Source organism: Ochotona curzoniae, unplaced genomic scaffold, assembly GCF_017591425.1.
Source record: "Ochotona curzoniae isolate NIBS_2020 unplaced genomic scaffold, NIBS_Ocur_1.0 contig_1302, whole genome shotgun sequence".
Taxonomy (NCBI): Eukaryota; Metazoa; Chordata; class Mammalia; order Lagomorpha; family Ochotonidae; genus Ochotona; species Ochotona curzoniae.
In genome coordinates, this window is record NW_024465035.1 from 10940389 (window position 1) to 10955054 (window position 14666).

At 40.2% G+C, this 14666-nt stretch overlaps 1 protein-coding gene across 1 annotated transcript in view; it reads left to right on the forward strand.

Annotated features, from left to right (window-relative positions):
* The first annotated feature begins 868 nt into the window (after positions 1–868).
* The window catches only part of RARB (retinoic acid receptor beta), a 339233-nt gene continuing 325435 nt past the window's right edge, over positions 869–14666 (forward strand). The window contains exon 1 of the mRNA XM_040963682.1: positions 869–1088. Coding sequence (XP_040819616.1) covers positions 911–1088 — 178 coding nt within the window. The 5' untranslated portion in view covers positions 869–910. The remainder of the gene's footprint in view (positions 1089–14666) is intronic.

A 14666-nucleotide genomic window follows, 5' to 3' on the forward strand; every position in this document is an offset into this window, starting at 1 on the left:
AAAGTCTATAAGGAACTGATGGAACATACTCTTTTTCTTTCATTCAGTTATATTATCATTTTCTCTCACATTTATCTTTTATGCTGTTGGAAATGGCTGTAGTAAAATCTAATGTTCTTGTAAAAGACACTGTCTTGGGAGCACAGGTTATAGTAGCATTCAGCGGTTTTCCCAAAATATTGAAAAGAAAAATGTTCTTGCCTCCATGAACAAGAATTGAGCCTGTGTCAGGTGCTCTGACAAAAGCTTGGGAAGAACCAGTAACACCACAGAGGACTGCTCTGGCCTCCTGAGGAGCTCAAGGGGAGGGCAGTCAGAAATAAGCATGCCTCCCGGCAGATCAAGTGCTTTAAGGGCCATGGGCAGATTTGGTGAACAGGAGATGTCCATGGGGTTTTTTCTATTTTGTGTAAAAAAAAAAAAAATCAATTGTCCCTGAGATTATTTCAAGGTTCTGTACTGTGTTACAGTGTGAGTTTAAGAAAATGAATTCTGGATGCAAAAAAGTGAGTGAAACAAAATACGTTAGGAGACATAAATTAATAGTAGAGATTTTTGCATACTAGATTTTTTTTAAAATGGGAATTACTCGGATTATAGTAGGGTCTATTTATATAGCCTAGATTTTTTTTTCTTGCAGGAATTACAGCTGTGGAATTGGAAGGTGCCAGAGTCCCTCCAGCCTTTACCTGGATACACAAAAATACGCCTCTTACCCTCTGCAAACAAAATGAGAAGTGAAGAAGACATGCTGGGCAGAAGCAAGGTCATGGGGTAACACGTCCTGCCTCTGGCTCAAAACACAGCTGTGCCTCAGCTCCTGCCCTGCGTTCACCCCCTCACTTTGGTTCAAGATCTGCAGTGATGAGCTCTGGTCCCGGGGCCTCTTTGGTTCTGTGAGGCCTAAGACATGACTACCAGCAGTCACGCATGCCCAGTCCCAGCAGTGAACAGCCACATGACTCACTATCCAGCCACACCCTACCCGCTGCTCTTCCCACCTGTCATCGGAGGACTTTCCCTGCCTCCCTTGCATGGCCTGCACGGCCACCCTCCTCCCAGCGGTTGCAGCACTCCATCACCTGCAAGTAAGTAATGCTAGGATTTGCTCTTTTTTCCTGGTTGACTGGTTGATTGGGGCTGAGAAGCCAAAGGATTGATATCCTGGATGAATTCTTTGCTCGCATATTGATTACTGTTGATCTAGGATTCTGCCATCATTTCTGTAGGTTAAACTGCAACTTGAGACCAGATAAATGATGAATTTCAGAATTTGATTCATTCAAAGTTGCTTTGACATTTTTGTTATGCTCTGTGAAATGCAAATACAAAAGGTGAGCGGATGCAACCAGCAGATTTGAAGAATATGACTGTTTGAGGTGTCATGTAGCAGCGAGTTACAAGGTAATACTATTACCTTTTGCTGATGGGAATCCTGGAGTTGAGATTCGGTTTGCTTGTGAGGTCGCCTTTTTGTTGGTCCTGAAGGATGTCTTGAGAGTTATGTTTCTGAAGAACCCTTGCTGCCAGTTCCTTCACATTGGGCTTCTTTTAATGTCTTTTCAATGATATTGGGCTCTGCAGTAAGCTTTTGCTTGCCCAAGAACATCTTACACTGCATATGTGTGAAATACTCTAAAAGCAATGAGAGAATTCTCAAGACTAACATGACTTTGACACAGAAAGCACCTGTATTGTGAGTTTCTAAAGTAGTTAGTTATTTTAGGACAAATGGTGGTAGACCAAGCACCTAGCTTGGTACTAGGAGGCCAAAGGCATATTGATTCAGTTGTTCTGGGACAGTTCAATCCATAGCACATTCTTCAAGTTCTTGTGTCTCGTAATGCAATGTGTGCACTGCGTGGGTCTCCCTGGTGGCTATTTCACATTCCACTACCTTGCTTCAATATTAGCTTGACCCTTAACAGTTTATTCTCTGAAGTGCTGATTTACATTTTCTTGTGCTTTTGCTTCTCCCACCTACTACATCTTTGGCTCCCTGGCACTTGTTTCACCTGAGAAGGGTCACTCGGCTACTGATATGGTATCTTTAATGCAGAGCATGCATGGATTCTTCAACAAATGGACAGCCTTTCAATGTTGGGGTATTGATTGCAATGAGTAGAAAATATACAAATGCTGAGTTTTTACTTAGTATGATCAGTCTTTTCTATGTGTTAGATTTCCAGCCTGAGCATGCAACCACTAAGGTTTTTGGAATGAATAACATTTCCCCTCATGTTTTGGAGGTTCAGATTGAAAGTACGTGGACACAAAGTAGCTTTGGGAGAGAAGTAAAGAAAGTAGCTGTTTTTCAAACATCTTGCTGATTCAGTTAACTGATTCAAACCATACTAACCCAATGTGCAAATGAAATATTGATCTTCCTTCCTGCTCATACATGAAGGATCTCAATCTAAACATGGGTTGAGTCTATTACAGTTCTACCCAAGAGCCTCCGAATCTGACTTCAGGCTTGGCCAGCCTGGTAGGCAGTATATTCCAACAAGTTCCTTTCATCAGATCAGACACACACTTTGTAGATGAACTCCTGGAGTTAAAACAGGAATGAGATTCCTGTCCTAGATGAACAAATCAAGCAGTTTTCAGACTCCTAAGCAACCAGAAATCAGCAGGAGTCCAACAGCAGCAAATCCTAGCTGCTCTGGGCAGCTCTGACTACTGATCTTAAGGGAAGTTGTTGCCTAACAGCCCAGATTGATTACAGGCATTGTTCTGGAACCATTTACCTCACTCAACTGGAACCACTCACCTAATGTGCAGGAAACCAATCACTAACATTGCAGTTGAGGAAAGCAAGTGTGCATTGCACATTGCAAAGCAAGGAGCCAGGCAGCTATTGTTTAATTCCTGGGCTGCCCAAGGAGTCAGGGGTGAAAGTCCTTGTAAGTCTAAGTTAGGGCTGAGAGGGGAATGATCATCTCATGCCCAAGTTTTCAGTCATTCATTAGAGTTCATGAGTTTCCTTTGATTGGTCAATGATGTCATGATCTTGAGGGAATCTATGAAGGCCAGGTAAACTCCAGTTGACCTGGGGGTTAGAATTTCCTTACCCAAATGACTTCAGGACAGTACCGGCCATTAATGTTCTCTTATATTGGAGAAGCAAATGATTCTTTAATCCCATGATTAGAACCTCATAAGGCCAGCTAGATCACACTCTTAAGAATGAATTTCTTTTGTTAAGTTAAAAGTCAGGCAAGGGACACCTTGTGCTAAGTGAAACAGGTAGGAGGCTGTGCCCTGCTTTTACATTATGGAAATTTGGTCTCAAAATACAGAGTGGAAGGGCCAGCACATTGATTAAACTACGGTAATTTTCTACCTCCAAGCACAGCATACCATATGGGTGCCAGTTCATGTCCTGGCTGCTCTGCTTCCCATCCAGCTCCATGCATATGGCCTGGAAAAGCAGTCAAGCATGGCCCAATGACTTGAGGCCTTGAACCTGTGTGGGAGAGCAGGAGGAAGCTCTTGACTCCTTGTTTCAGATTGGCTCAGTTCCAGCCATTGAGACCATTTGGGGAGTGAACGAATGGATGGAAAATTTTTCTGTCTCTCCTTCTTTCTGTTAATCTGCCTTTCCAATAATAAATAAATAAATCTTCAAAAATATGGAATGCAATAAATGGAGAGGATGGTTTAGATCTTTATGCTGGGCATCATCATTGAATCCTGAAACAGGCATACAGGGTGCAAAGTCCCCACTCATGGCTGCAAATATGTTTGGATCTAAGAATTCTGTAGCGTAGGGCTTATAGCACACAGATTCTAAAATACTCTATGTACTATTTCAGAAAAGGTTTGCTGCCCCTGCTATGGAGATAAGGACATTAAGTTGCTGAAGTGAAATTATCCCAACTAAAATTCAGGGTCTGTCTCTAACAATAGTGTTTGCTGTTGTACTTCCTTATCTCCATCTTGACTGATTTTTTTCATTCCATGCCCTGAATAAGCTGGGCTGTGTCACATCTAAGGCTCTTTTCACTAGTCAATCTGAGGTAGTTCTTTTTAGCAATACTAATGAAGCTTGAGATGGTTTTGCTACTGGGTCAAACCAAATGGAGTTGCAATTGTTCTGGATGGGAATTAGTCAAATATTGACCACTGCATGTGATGCAACCTTTAGAAGGAGAGGGTTTGAAGTTCAAATAAAATAACAAGTAGGTGTTGACAGGTTTTGCTGAAGGACCTGTGGGAGGGTACCCAGTGAGTTTCCCTTAAGAGATTGGGAAGGGGCAGATAGAGGAGTATACTCAGAAAATTCAGGCTGCACATGTCACACCTCGCTTCCTTCCTCTTGGCTCAGACCTTGGTTTATTGTTATTACTATTATATGACATAGTAATGGCAGGTAAAGTGCTCAGATGAAAACCTTCCCAAGAAACCACTGTTGCTATACATTCTGTTCAGTCACCCTGAGAGAGGAGCTTGTCTTTAAGGCCTGTGGTTTATAAAGACCCTAAAAGAAAACATAATCTTAAAAGCTACGCGTGGACTTTGTTTGAGCTAACAATAAATGTTAAGATTTACTCATGCACTGAGATTAAACTACCTGACCTCGCAGCTACACACAAATTCGGGTAGAACAACTGTCTAATGTAAAATTAAATGAGAACAAACATTTTGGTGAATTGTTCAGCGATGATGAGTTTCATGCCACTGGGTTGTGGAATGTGCTGATACTTCTCTCATAATCTGTACACATCTTGATTCTGCGAGTCAGCCAGAAAGAACAAATTCTTCTGTCTCTTAAATAAGATTCTGTCAGCACCGTGTGATTGTGAAGGCTCAGGAACCTTCTTCTATCTGAAGAATGAGCAAGAGCAATTTCCATAACAGCTATTGTTACACCTATCCCATTCTCCTCAATGACGGATACAGCCAAAGAGTTAAGACATGAGAAGGATTCCTGTTCTGGAGAAGCAAATATAACTGTAAATCTAACTTCCCTCTGGCTAAACTGCTCTGTCCCACTTCTGCATAATCCAAAAAGATTGTGGAGGAGTGAATGTTTAGTAGATTGGGTAAAATGTGGATCAAGATGCCCAAGGCCCACATGACAGTACCTGTTAGCCAGCTCCAGCACCTGCTTCTAGCCTCCTGCTGAGGCAAACCCGTGATGACAGTGATGACGCTGACATCTCTGCATTCTTTTCACCCATGTCAGAAACCTGGATCACATTCCTGACTCTTGGCATCAGCCTGAATACCATGGTTCTTGAGACTTCTGGGAAGAAAGCTAGAAGATGTAGACATTTCTTTTTCTCTCTCTTTTCTGTCTTGCCTCTCACAACAAAAAGTATGTAGTAAAATGAAACTAAAAGGTAATGTCATTTCATGTGACTTTTCCTAAATACGCTATCACCCTGTAACTAGTTTACAATTAGGTGAGTATAGCCTGCTTGCATTTATCTCGTGTAAAATGTCTATAGGATCGTGTTTCATAGAAGCTCCATTCAAATCATTCAAGGATGAAGGGCAAGTGTTGGAGGACTTGTCCCGTAACAGGAAGCAGCCTCATCTTCTGAGTCCTTGTCTGCTTTAACAGGTGGTGGATGGTATAGAAATTAGTTTTGTCTTGGACCACATGCCATTTGCAACCACACAGTCATGGCCATGTTTGTGCTATGGTGGTGCTGTTCTTATGAGATATCAGGGCTTGGCTAAATAGAACTGCTTTTCTGTAAGTCTGTTCTTTAGGACTTTCTATGCTGAAGGAAAAAAAAAATACAGATGAAAACCAAATTTAAAGGCATTTTTTTTCATGTGCACATGCCCTTATATCCTTACAAATTTTTTTGTAGCATGGAGTCTTACAAGCTGAGAACATAAGAAACATCTGAGAAAAGGGGAATTAAAAATACTGAATAAGGAAAATAGCTCTGTGTGCCTCCAAAGTTACTCACAAAACATTCGTGCAGGCCATTCTTAATCTTTGATCATCTCTTAACACCGCTACCAGACCGTTCTGAGAATTCCCCTTTTTACAGACAGACTACAAGATTTAGAGGAGAGAATCTAAGCAACCTTAACTGGTTAAGGTTGGAGTCAAATTGCAAACGAGGGTCTTGGAATCCCAATGTGTCTCTGTTTGCCAGTGCGTTGGGTCATGATGACAAGTTAGCCTCTTGCATAAATCAGGGATAAACTGAGCATCTCTTTCCCATGATGCTTCAGGGAGTCCTTGGTGGTGAGGGTCATCTGAAAGATTTTGCATCCTCTTTAGTTTTATCACCTGCTATAAGAAAAGCTCTTGTTTTTTGGTTTTTCTTTCTCAGCAACTTGGGGGTGCTGAGAGTAGACAACCCCAGTAGGCAGGAGTTCCAGCCAAGAGCCTTGTATGCTATGCAGGACAACACTGAAAATTCTGTGTGCCATGGCTCTTTGTGAAAGTTGGACAACTGTCGGTCTGTAAAATTTTCTTTCATGTTGCGTTCACGGCTGCTTGTTTTTTATTGCTGCACATGTGGGTTTTTTATAGGCAGTTGCAAGCTGGAAAATATTATTAAGCATTTTGGCTTCAGAATTGCTCTCAAAATGATCTCAGTTTAACTCCAGCATCTTGAAATGAGAGTTCTTTTCCTTTGCTTCCTTAATGATCAGAAAATGCTCTCCTGTCAAAATCCCAAAATACGGTATTCATTTTAAAGGAAAAGGCAACCTTCTGGGCAGACTCTGCAATCTCAGAATTATCAATGACAGGACATAAAATGCATCTTCTATTGTTTTATGCTATGAGGAGCCTTGTTACTGACGCTCTGAGGCAGGGTGTACAGTTGGGTTAGGATTCCTTGTTGCAAATTGAGGACAGTTGGTCCAGTGGATGGCAAGTAAAGCGAACTCATTAATTCCTGTAGTCTGTCACCTTTTGCTTCTTAGCCTTCTTAGCCTACCTGTTCTTAAACTTGCACACTGACCTTGTCTGGCAGCATTCTGATTTTAAGATATCTGGGGTTAACATAGTGCTGGTACTTCATGAATGTCAGCTGTACTAATATCTTTTGCATTTTTAAGCCACATAAAGGTAAGGTAAAAAAAAAATTAGGACAGAAACTCACAAAGCATTTCAATGGACTCAGTTGCAACATTTCTCAGTTTGTCCATTTCATCTTAGCTTATTGGGGAGGTCAAAGGCTGTACTGAATGTTTGAGCAATGGCATTCACACTATTGAAGGTTAGAACTAACCTAATGGCCTTGTCTAAGGCCTAGAGACACATGTGTTACCTTAGAGTCCATCCCTTGAAGATGGATAATGACTGATTTCAGTGCTGCTATTCCCACCAAATACAGGAATCTTTATGTACGCTTTATCTCCACTGTTTCTCTAGATTAAGTACACAATGTCATCCATCTAATGAAGAGCTGAGCTCGTTTTACCTGTTGAAATTAACCCCCAAAGAAATGAAGCATATACCCTTATGAATTAAGATTATTGTTTGATTTCATCAAATACACCGTGGTGCTCAAAGGAGAGACTCAACCACGAAAGAGGTTATTGAATGCGAGTGGGCTTTCAGTGCATAGAAGCAAACTTAACAAGTAGAAGAAGTGGGTTTGTCTCCGAGTAACTCCTTCTGGTGGTTTCTGCCTGGGGACAGTTCTGCCTAAAATTCATCAATGCAAGATCCCATGCATTTCAGATACTCCTTCAGTAAGGGAAGATGATTTTCCAATGCAGGTGGGTAGTCGGTCAGATGCAGTGGTGCCAGGTGCAGCCTTTAGGTTGTCTTCTCTGATGTCTCAAACCCACAAAAGCTCTGTGATTAACAAGGAAATTAAGCCCCCCATTTTGTCGTTGCTTCTCTGTTTTTCTACTGTGGCTTTCGCTAACATTTGCATGAATTTTTGTAATTTGACTTGGAAAGAGGCTAAGAAAGGAGGACAGAAAGACAAGGAGGAGTATGAATCAAATTCTGTTATTTGAGGTCCGAGGAATCTCCAAGAACTTTATCGCTAGGCCAACCAATCTTTCACTCTGCCATGAGAACAGATATTTCAAAATATCTTGTGTTCATTTATTGTGATCCCTGCATTACCTCTATCTAACAGCTGGATTAAGAAAATAGAGGTAAAATCCATGTAAACAACTTTGATCCTATGGACATTAAGAGGACATCCAGTTGTGTTTTTGTTTTTAAAGTAATGTGTTTATCTTCCAGGGTCTCAGATGTCTAGTGGCTAGTTATAATCATCTAAAATTATTTAGAAGCAAAAACACTGTTTGCTGTTTGCCTTCAAGTTCTAGATTCCTTAGAAATTGTGACAACCTATCCCAGCAGGTACCTGGTAGGCACTGTTATTCTATGGTTTACTGTGTATGTCCTACCCCACTATCTTTAGCCTTCCTCCTGTGCTCATCCGTCCGCATGCTTCCTAGAACTTAGAGATAACTCAGTGTTTGTTGAATGACTGAATCAGTGATTCTTGCTGTAAGGAAAATTTAGAAACCTGTAGATTGCTTTTGATTGACCCCTCAATTAGGATTACTATATGTGTTCAGTGGCCTGGGCTAGGAGGCTGGCTGATCGTTACTGCGATGTGTGCAATACTTGGAAATAATCAGATCTCCCCACCCTAATCAGAGGTCCTCAGGGATATGCATCCTTCTCATTTGTGCAAGCAGTATGAAAGAAAAATTTTAAAATCACCTTATATATTCATGACTTTCCAGTGTCCCACCAGACATTTGCATTAACCACCCCCCAAAAGAGAAAATATGTTGAACATAGTCTAAAACCTAATTTGCATTTTTGGTATAAATGAAAGACATGGTGCATGATTATTTAGGCCCTAAAATATTTAGGATGATCATTGCACTGCAAATAAAGCATAGGCTAATCTTGGATCTATTGGGGACATTTTAAAGATTAATTCAATTTCAGATCATGTCACTGACAGCGCTGTTTCGGATTTGAGTTGTCAATGCAACATGCCTGCAGAAACCTAACTTTGCAGCTAAAATAGTCACTAACTCAATTCGTAGGGACTAGCCTTCTTACTATTTCCTTACATCTAAGCAGTTACACATTGGCGTAACTATTTAAAATCAGTCAATTTACACTCATTCTTGCTATTCCAATCAGGACATTATGTTCTTTGAGATTGTGTATATAGGTAGAATGTGAATGACTGATTTTGGAGTAGTTCACAGTTGTTATAAAGTACATTACTAAAAAAGCACTTTAGGGCACAGTATGGTAGCCTAGTGGCTAACGTCCTCACCTTGCATGCGCTAGGATCCCATATGGGCACCAGTTAGTATCCCGGCTGCTCCATTTCCCATCCAGCTCCCTGCTTGTGGCCTGGGAAAGCAGTCGAGGATGACCAAAAGCCTTGGGACCCTGCACCTAAGTGGAATACCCAGAAGAAACCCCTAGATCCTGGCTTCAGATCAACTCGGCTCCAGCTGTTGTGACTACTTGGAGAGTGAATGAGCGGATGAAAGATTTTTTTCTGTCTGTCCTCTCTGTAAATTTGACTTTACAATAAAAATAAAATATTTTAAAAATCATTGCATGCAAAATGCTGATAGGGGAATAAATGGATCTCAAATCAGTAAAAAAAAAAAAAAAAAAAAAAAAAGAGTGCCGATGAAACTACTTAGAAACCAAATGTTCTGTCTGTTGAGAGAAAAAGGACAGTGATACAGGAAGAACACCGTGCAAAGCCTGGAGTTACAAACCCAGAAGTCACAGGTTGCCAATGACTGCTGGCAGACAATCACAGCCCAGGGAAGAAGCAACTAACCCTGCCAACACTGTGGTTTCTGACTTGCAGCTTCCAGAATGACTTACAATATTTTGTGACGGAAGCCCTGGGAAACTAATATAGGGAGCATAACTTCCACTGAAAAGGGAAAATGAGGCTTTTGATCTTTTCCCTGTCTAAACAAACCAAATTGTTTATCTAATTTCATCCTCACATGACTTCGTTTTCTTACTTTAGGTGGTTCCATTGGCTTGAATTAATAAGTAATACTGGGAAAGACTTTTCCTTCACAGTAGATCAATCTTGATTCACAATGTTCACATTGTTAAAAAATGAATCAGTGCATTCATCTTGTTTTTGTTGTTCCTATTGTGGAGTGCCGGACTCCTAAACCCTGTCTTGACTCCCACATGCTCTGTTTAATGCCCATTCTTCTCTTGGTTTGTCCCCAAACTTTGAAGGGCTAGCTACCGCTGTCTTACTGGCCTCTGTGAGCTTCTCCAGAACAGTAATTCACATGACAAGTTTATATTCAAGTTCTAGTCACTGCAAGATTATTGGTGGCAGTGATCATATTGTAAGAATCAACTCTTTCTTATTGTGAGCATTGCTTTGTTGGCTTATCTGGCTGGCTGTCTCCAAGAATTGTGAGCTATAAATTTAGATGACTTTGACCTTCGAATGTCCTGAATTCTTGGTGGCTTCTCCTTTTTGAATACACAGATTTTAACTACTTCCGTGTCAAGTCCTCAGTGTTTTGCCTTCAGTTGTGCATTCCTGTCGTTTAGGCTTAGAGTTCATTTTGTTACTTGATCACTTCTGTGCATGATGCTGGCCTTTATTTCGGCTCCTTTCGTTCTCCACAGCTGCGATTCTTTAGTTTCTTATAGCTAAAAAATTGTCCAAAAGCCAAATTTCCTTTTCCTTGGATCTGCAGGGTTGAAAGGTCATTTTTCCTCAATTAAAATTATATCAAATAATCCTTGAATAAATTTAAATGAGATTTATATTAATGTTCATTTCTCAAACATTATGTATTTGCTTCTATGAAAAGTAAGCTACTATGTTAACTACCTAATAGGAAGCTAGCAAGTTCATGAACAAAGATATCTATGAGAAAGAATTAACGTTGACAGTCAACACATGGTTGAAAAGAATACTACCCTTAAGTGTATGTAGTAAGCTGCTTTTATGCAAATAGCTTGGTGTAATGTTGGACAACCCAAGAGCTCACATGAATCATGATACAACTCAGACATGAAGTGACCTTCATAACATCACTGACTCCCCTCCTTACTTCCTGTCATTAATTTCAAGGTTTGTTTTCTGTGTCTTCCAGAAGCAGTCTTACTTGGGAATTCAAACCCAATAACAAATCCAAATGTAATATACCACTATTTTTAAAAGATTTTTAAAAGATTTTATTTTTACTTGAAAGGCAGATATACAGAGAGTAGGAGAGACAGAGAAGTTGATCTTTCATCTGCTGATTCACTCCCTAAATAGCTGCAGTGGCTGGAGCTGAGTCCATCCAAAGCCAGGAGCCAGGAGCATCTTCCAGGTTCCCACATGGGTAAAAGGTCCCAAGGCCTGTCCTAGCCTGCTTTCCCAGGCCACAGGCAGGGAACTGAATGGGAAATGGGGCTGCCAGGATTAAAACTGGTGCCCATATGAGATCCTGGTATATGCAATGTGAGGACTAGAGCTGCTAGGCTCTTGCGCCAGGACCTGACATACCACTATTTATAATTTATTTCAATTCTGAATCTTCAAATGTTTAATTGTAATTTCACTTAATAGATAATTTATATATTCAAAAATATGTATAATTACATAAAACTCAAAGGTTAACATCTTTACTACTTGACACTTTCTTGATCCCTGCTTTGCGAACAGAAAGCAGACTATATATTTATTACTGCACAAAAATATGAAGTACTATAAAATAAAGAAGACCATGGTTGTTACCCAGTAATCCTAATATTGTAACTAAAAATATAATTGAGAAAGCCTTTAAAGGAATATGTGAAAAACAGTAGCAAGGATGCATATACAGCAGAGGAAAACCACAAAATAGTAGTAGACAAATATTTCACTAAAAAATTCAAATATCATATATAAAGTCACCTCAGTAGTAAAAGATACAGCTCAGGAAAGATACTGCCATTTTATGTCCATTAAAGTTACAGAAATTTAAGAACTGTGATAACAAATGTTGGAGAATGTAGATCAACGAATATTTTGAGACACACTGCTACAGAAAAGTAATATTCTGAAATGACTCAACACTGTCCTATAAGACTATTCAGAAGTTCTATAACTCATCTGATTTCTATGGATTATCTTAGAGAAACTCTTTAACATGCTTGTCAGGATTCATAGAAACACTCGTCATAGTTTTAAAAACTTTATATCTAAATGCCTATAAGCAGCAAAAGTGAACGTATGTAGCACATTCATGAAAGTCAATTTGGAAGAGCAGACATTTGACTGAAGACTCCCATTTGGATGCCCACGAGCCATGTCAGAATGGCATTGCTTCTCATTTCAGCTTTATCACTGTGTCCCCCAGGAAGCAGCCAGTGATGGCTCAAGTGGTCAAGTCTGTTTTCCATCTGTGTACTTCGTCCTAGAAAAATGAAGAGCTGGAGAAGTGAGCAGAACTATTCAGTGGCATAGAGAGCCTGGCCTACTCGTAATAAACCACACAGAGGGGGTTAGCAAGACTTGTTCCGATGAGTCTTGCGCCACCTTTCTTGGCTTTTTGGCCTGCTCCAGGGAAGCAAGGTGAGGGAGAAGTGAAAATGGTGCAACATTTTGAAGTCAGCATGTTCTAAGCTCCACCAAAGTCTAAGGGAACTGATAGCTTAGTAGTTAATGAACCAGTGAGTGCCATTGGAGGAAGCATATGGGTGGACACAGTAAAAGGAGGTTGTAATTGGCGAAGTAGTCATTTTCTAATAAGTTTTACCATATGCATGGACTTGTTACACTCTGTAACTACTAGCTGTACAGTTTTTTTTTTTTTAAGATTTGGTTATTTTTAATTGGAAAGGCAAATATATAGAGAGGAAGATCTTCTGTCGGTTGGTAAACTCCCCAAGCAGCTGCAATGGCCAGAACTGAGCCGATCTTAAGCCAGGAGCCTGGAACTTCTTCCAGGTCTCCCCAGGCTTTTGGCCATCCTCGACTGCTTTGCCAGGCCACAACCAGGCAGCTAGGAGAGTGGAACAGCCAAGATTAGAACCTGTGCTCATATGGAATCCTGGCATGTGCAAGGCAAGGATTTTAATCACTAGACTATTGTGGTAGGCTCTAAATTTACACTTTTTAAGATAATGAAAAATAGTTCTATTCTTCATGTGTTAGAAAGAGAAAGAAAAATGTTTCTACTCTTATCACAATTTTCATTTTAAAAAAGACAAGAGGGTAATAGAAAAAGTTTTAGCATTAAAAGTAATTGTACAAATGAAAGTTTAAAAGAAATGCAATTTAAGGTTGTATCTGCTGTTTATGAAATAAGGAGTTAAGATTCCCAATGTTATCTGGGCTACAAAGAGATGAACACTTACATTCAACTTGGAGTAGAAGAGTAGAATTCAATGTCCTTTCTAAAGAGAAAAAATTGCAGTAATTAAAATGGCCTTCAAATATCCTTTTATGTATTTTATTCCTGTGAGTTCTTCATGAAAAAATGTTGTAGTCTTAGGAAAACATAGAAATAAAAAAATATTCAGTGGGAAATCAAGTTAGAGTTGATAGGTTTAACTTTCAGTGTGACTAGCACGTATTCGGTCATGCTCCGGTAGTGCACTGATCTTCACTACGAGCTGCAAGCACAACCCAGCACGGTCGCATTAATGATGACAACATGCTTACCCTGTTGCTTCCACAACTCAGCATAACACACATGGAGGAATTACTCACCTAGAGGAAGCAAAGGGTTAAGTTTAAAAACATTGCTTTGGAGCTTGGGTCTAGTCCCTCAATGGTGAGACCCAAAGTCTTGGCAGAATTCCATCTTGCTTGATCTCAGATTATACTGTGAATGAGGCATGCAGACCAACATACACCCTGTGCAGAGGCCCTCAAGGACAACCTGTCCTTCTCACGCAATTCCCTGTGCATTTTGAACATACCAACTGCAGATTTGGTAAAATTGGGATAAGCATGCGCTTTACAAGCTGAAACAACATCACACCAGTAGCAAAATCAAAGTAACCCTACAGTTAGGATCCCACCAATCAACACAGAACAATTCTCCAAAGGCCTTGAAAAGTACTAACACTTCATAGAAAAACGAGCATAATGCCAGATTATGTTGGTTGGAACAAACAGCCCCAGAATGCACATATAATGTCATCCATTAATTTAAAAAAAACTCAGAACTTTGAGGGGATCATGCCATCATCTAGTAAACAAAAAATATCAGAAATGGATCATGTGGGAACTCATCTATGCAAACCTTCAGATTAAGAGTTCAGATTTAGCTGTTTTAAGAAACTCAGTGAACTTCAAGAAAACAATGAAGATATATTGAAAAGTAGAGTTAGTTAAATTAAAATGATAGGAGAAAACTCAAATTTAGATTAACCAGCATAAAAATGAGGAAGTTCAAAGATAGGCAAATCAGAAGAGAAAAATGTCTAAAACCAGTGAGCAAAACTTACGGCGACATTTTGATGGCAATAAAAACATCTATTAAAGGGCCCAGCAGCGTGGTCTAGTGGCTAAAGTCCTCACTTTGAATGCGCTGGGATCCCATATAGGTGCCGGTTCTAATCCCGCCAGCTCCACTTCCCATTCAGCTCCCTGTTTGTGGCCTGGGAAAGCAGTCGAGAATGGCCCAAAGCTTTGGGACCCTGCAACCATGTGGGAGACCTGGAGGAGGTTCCTGGTTCCCAGCTTCGGATGGGTGCAGCACCAGCCGTT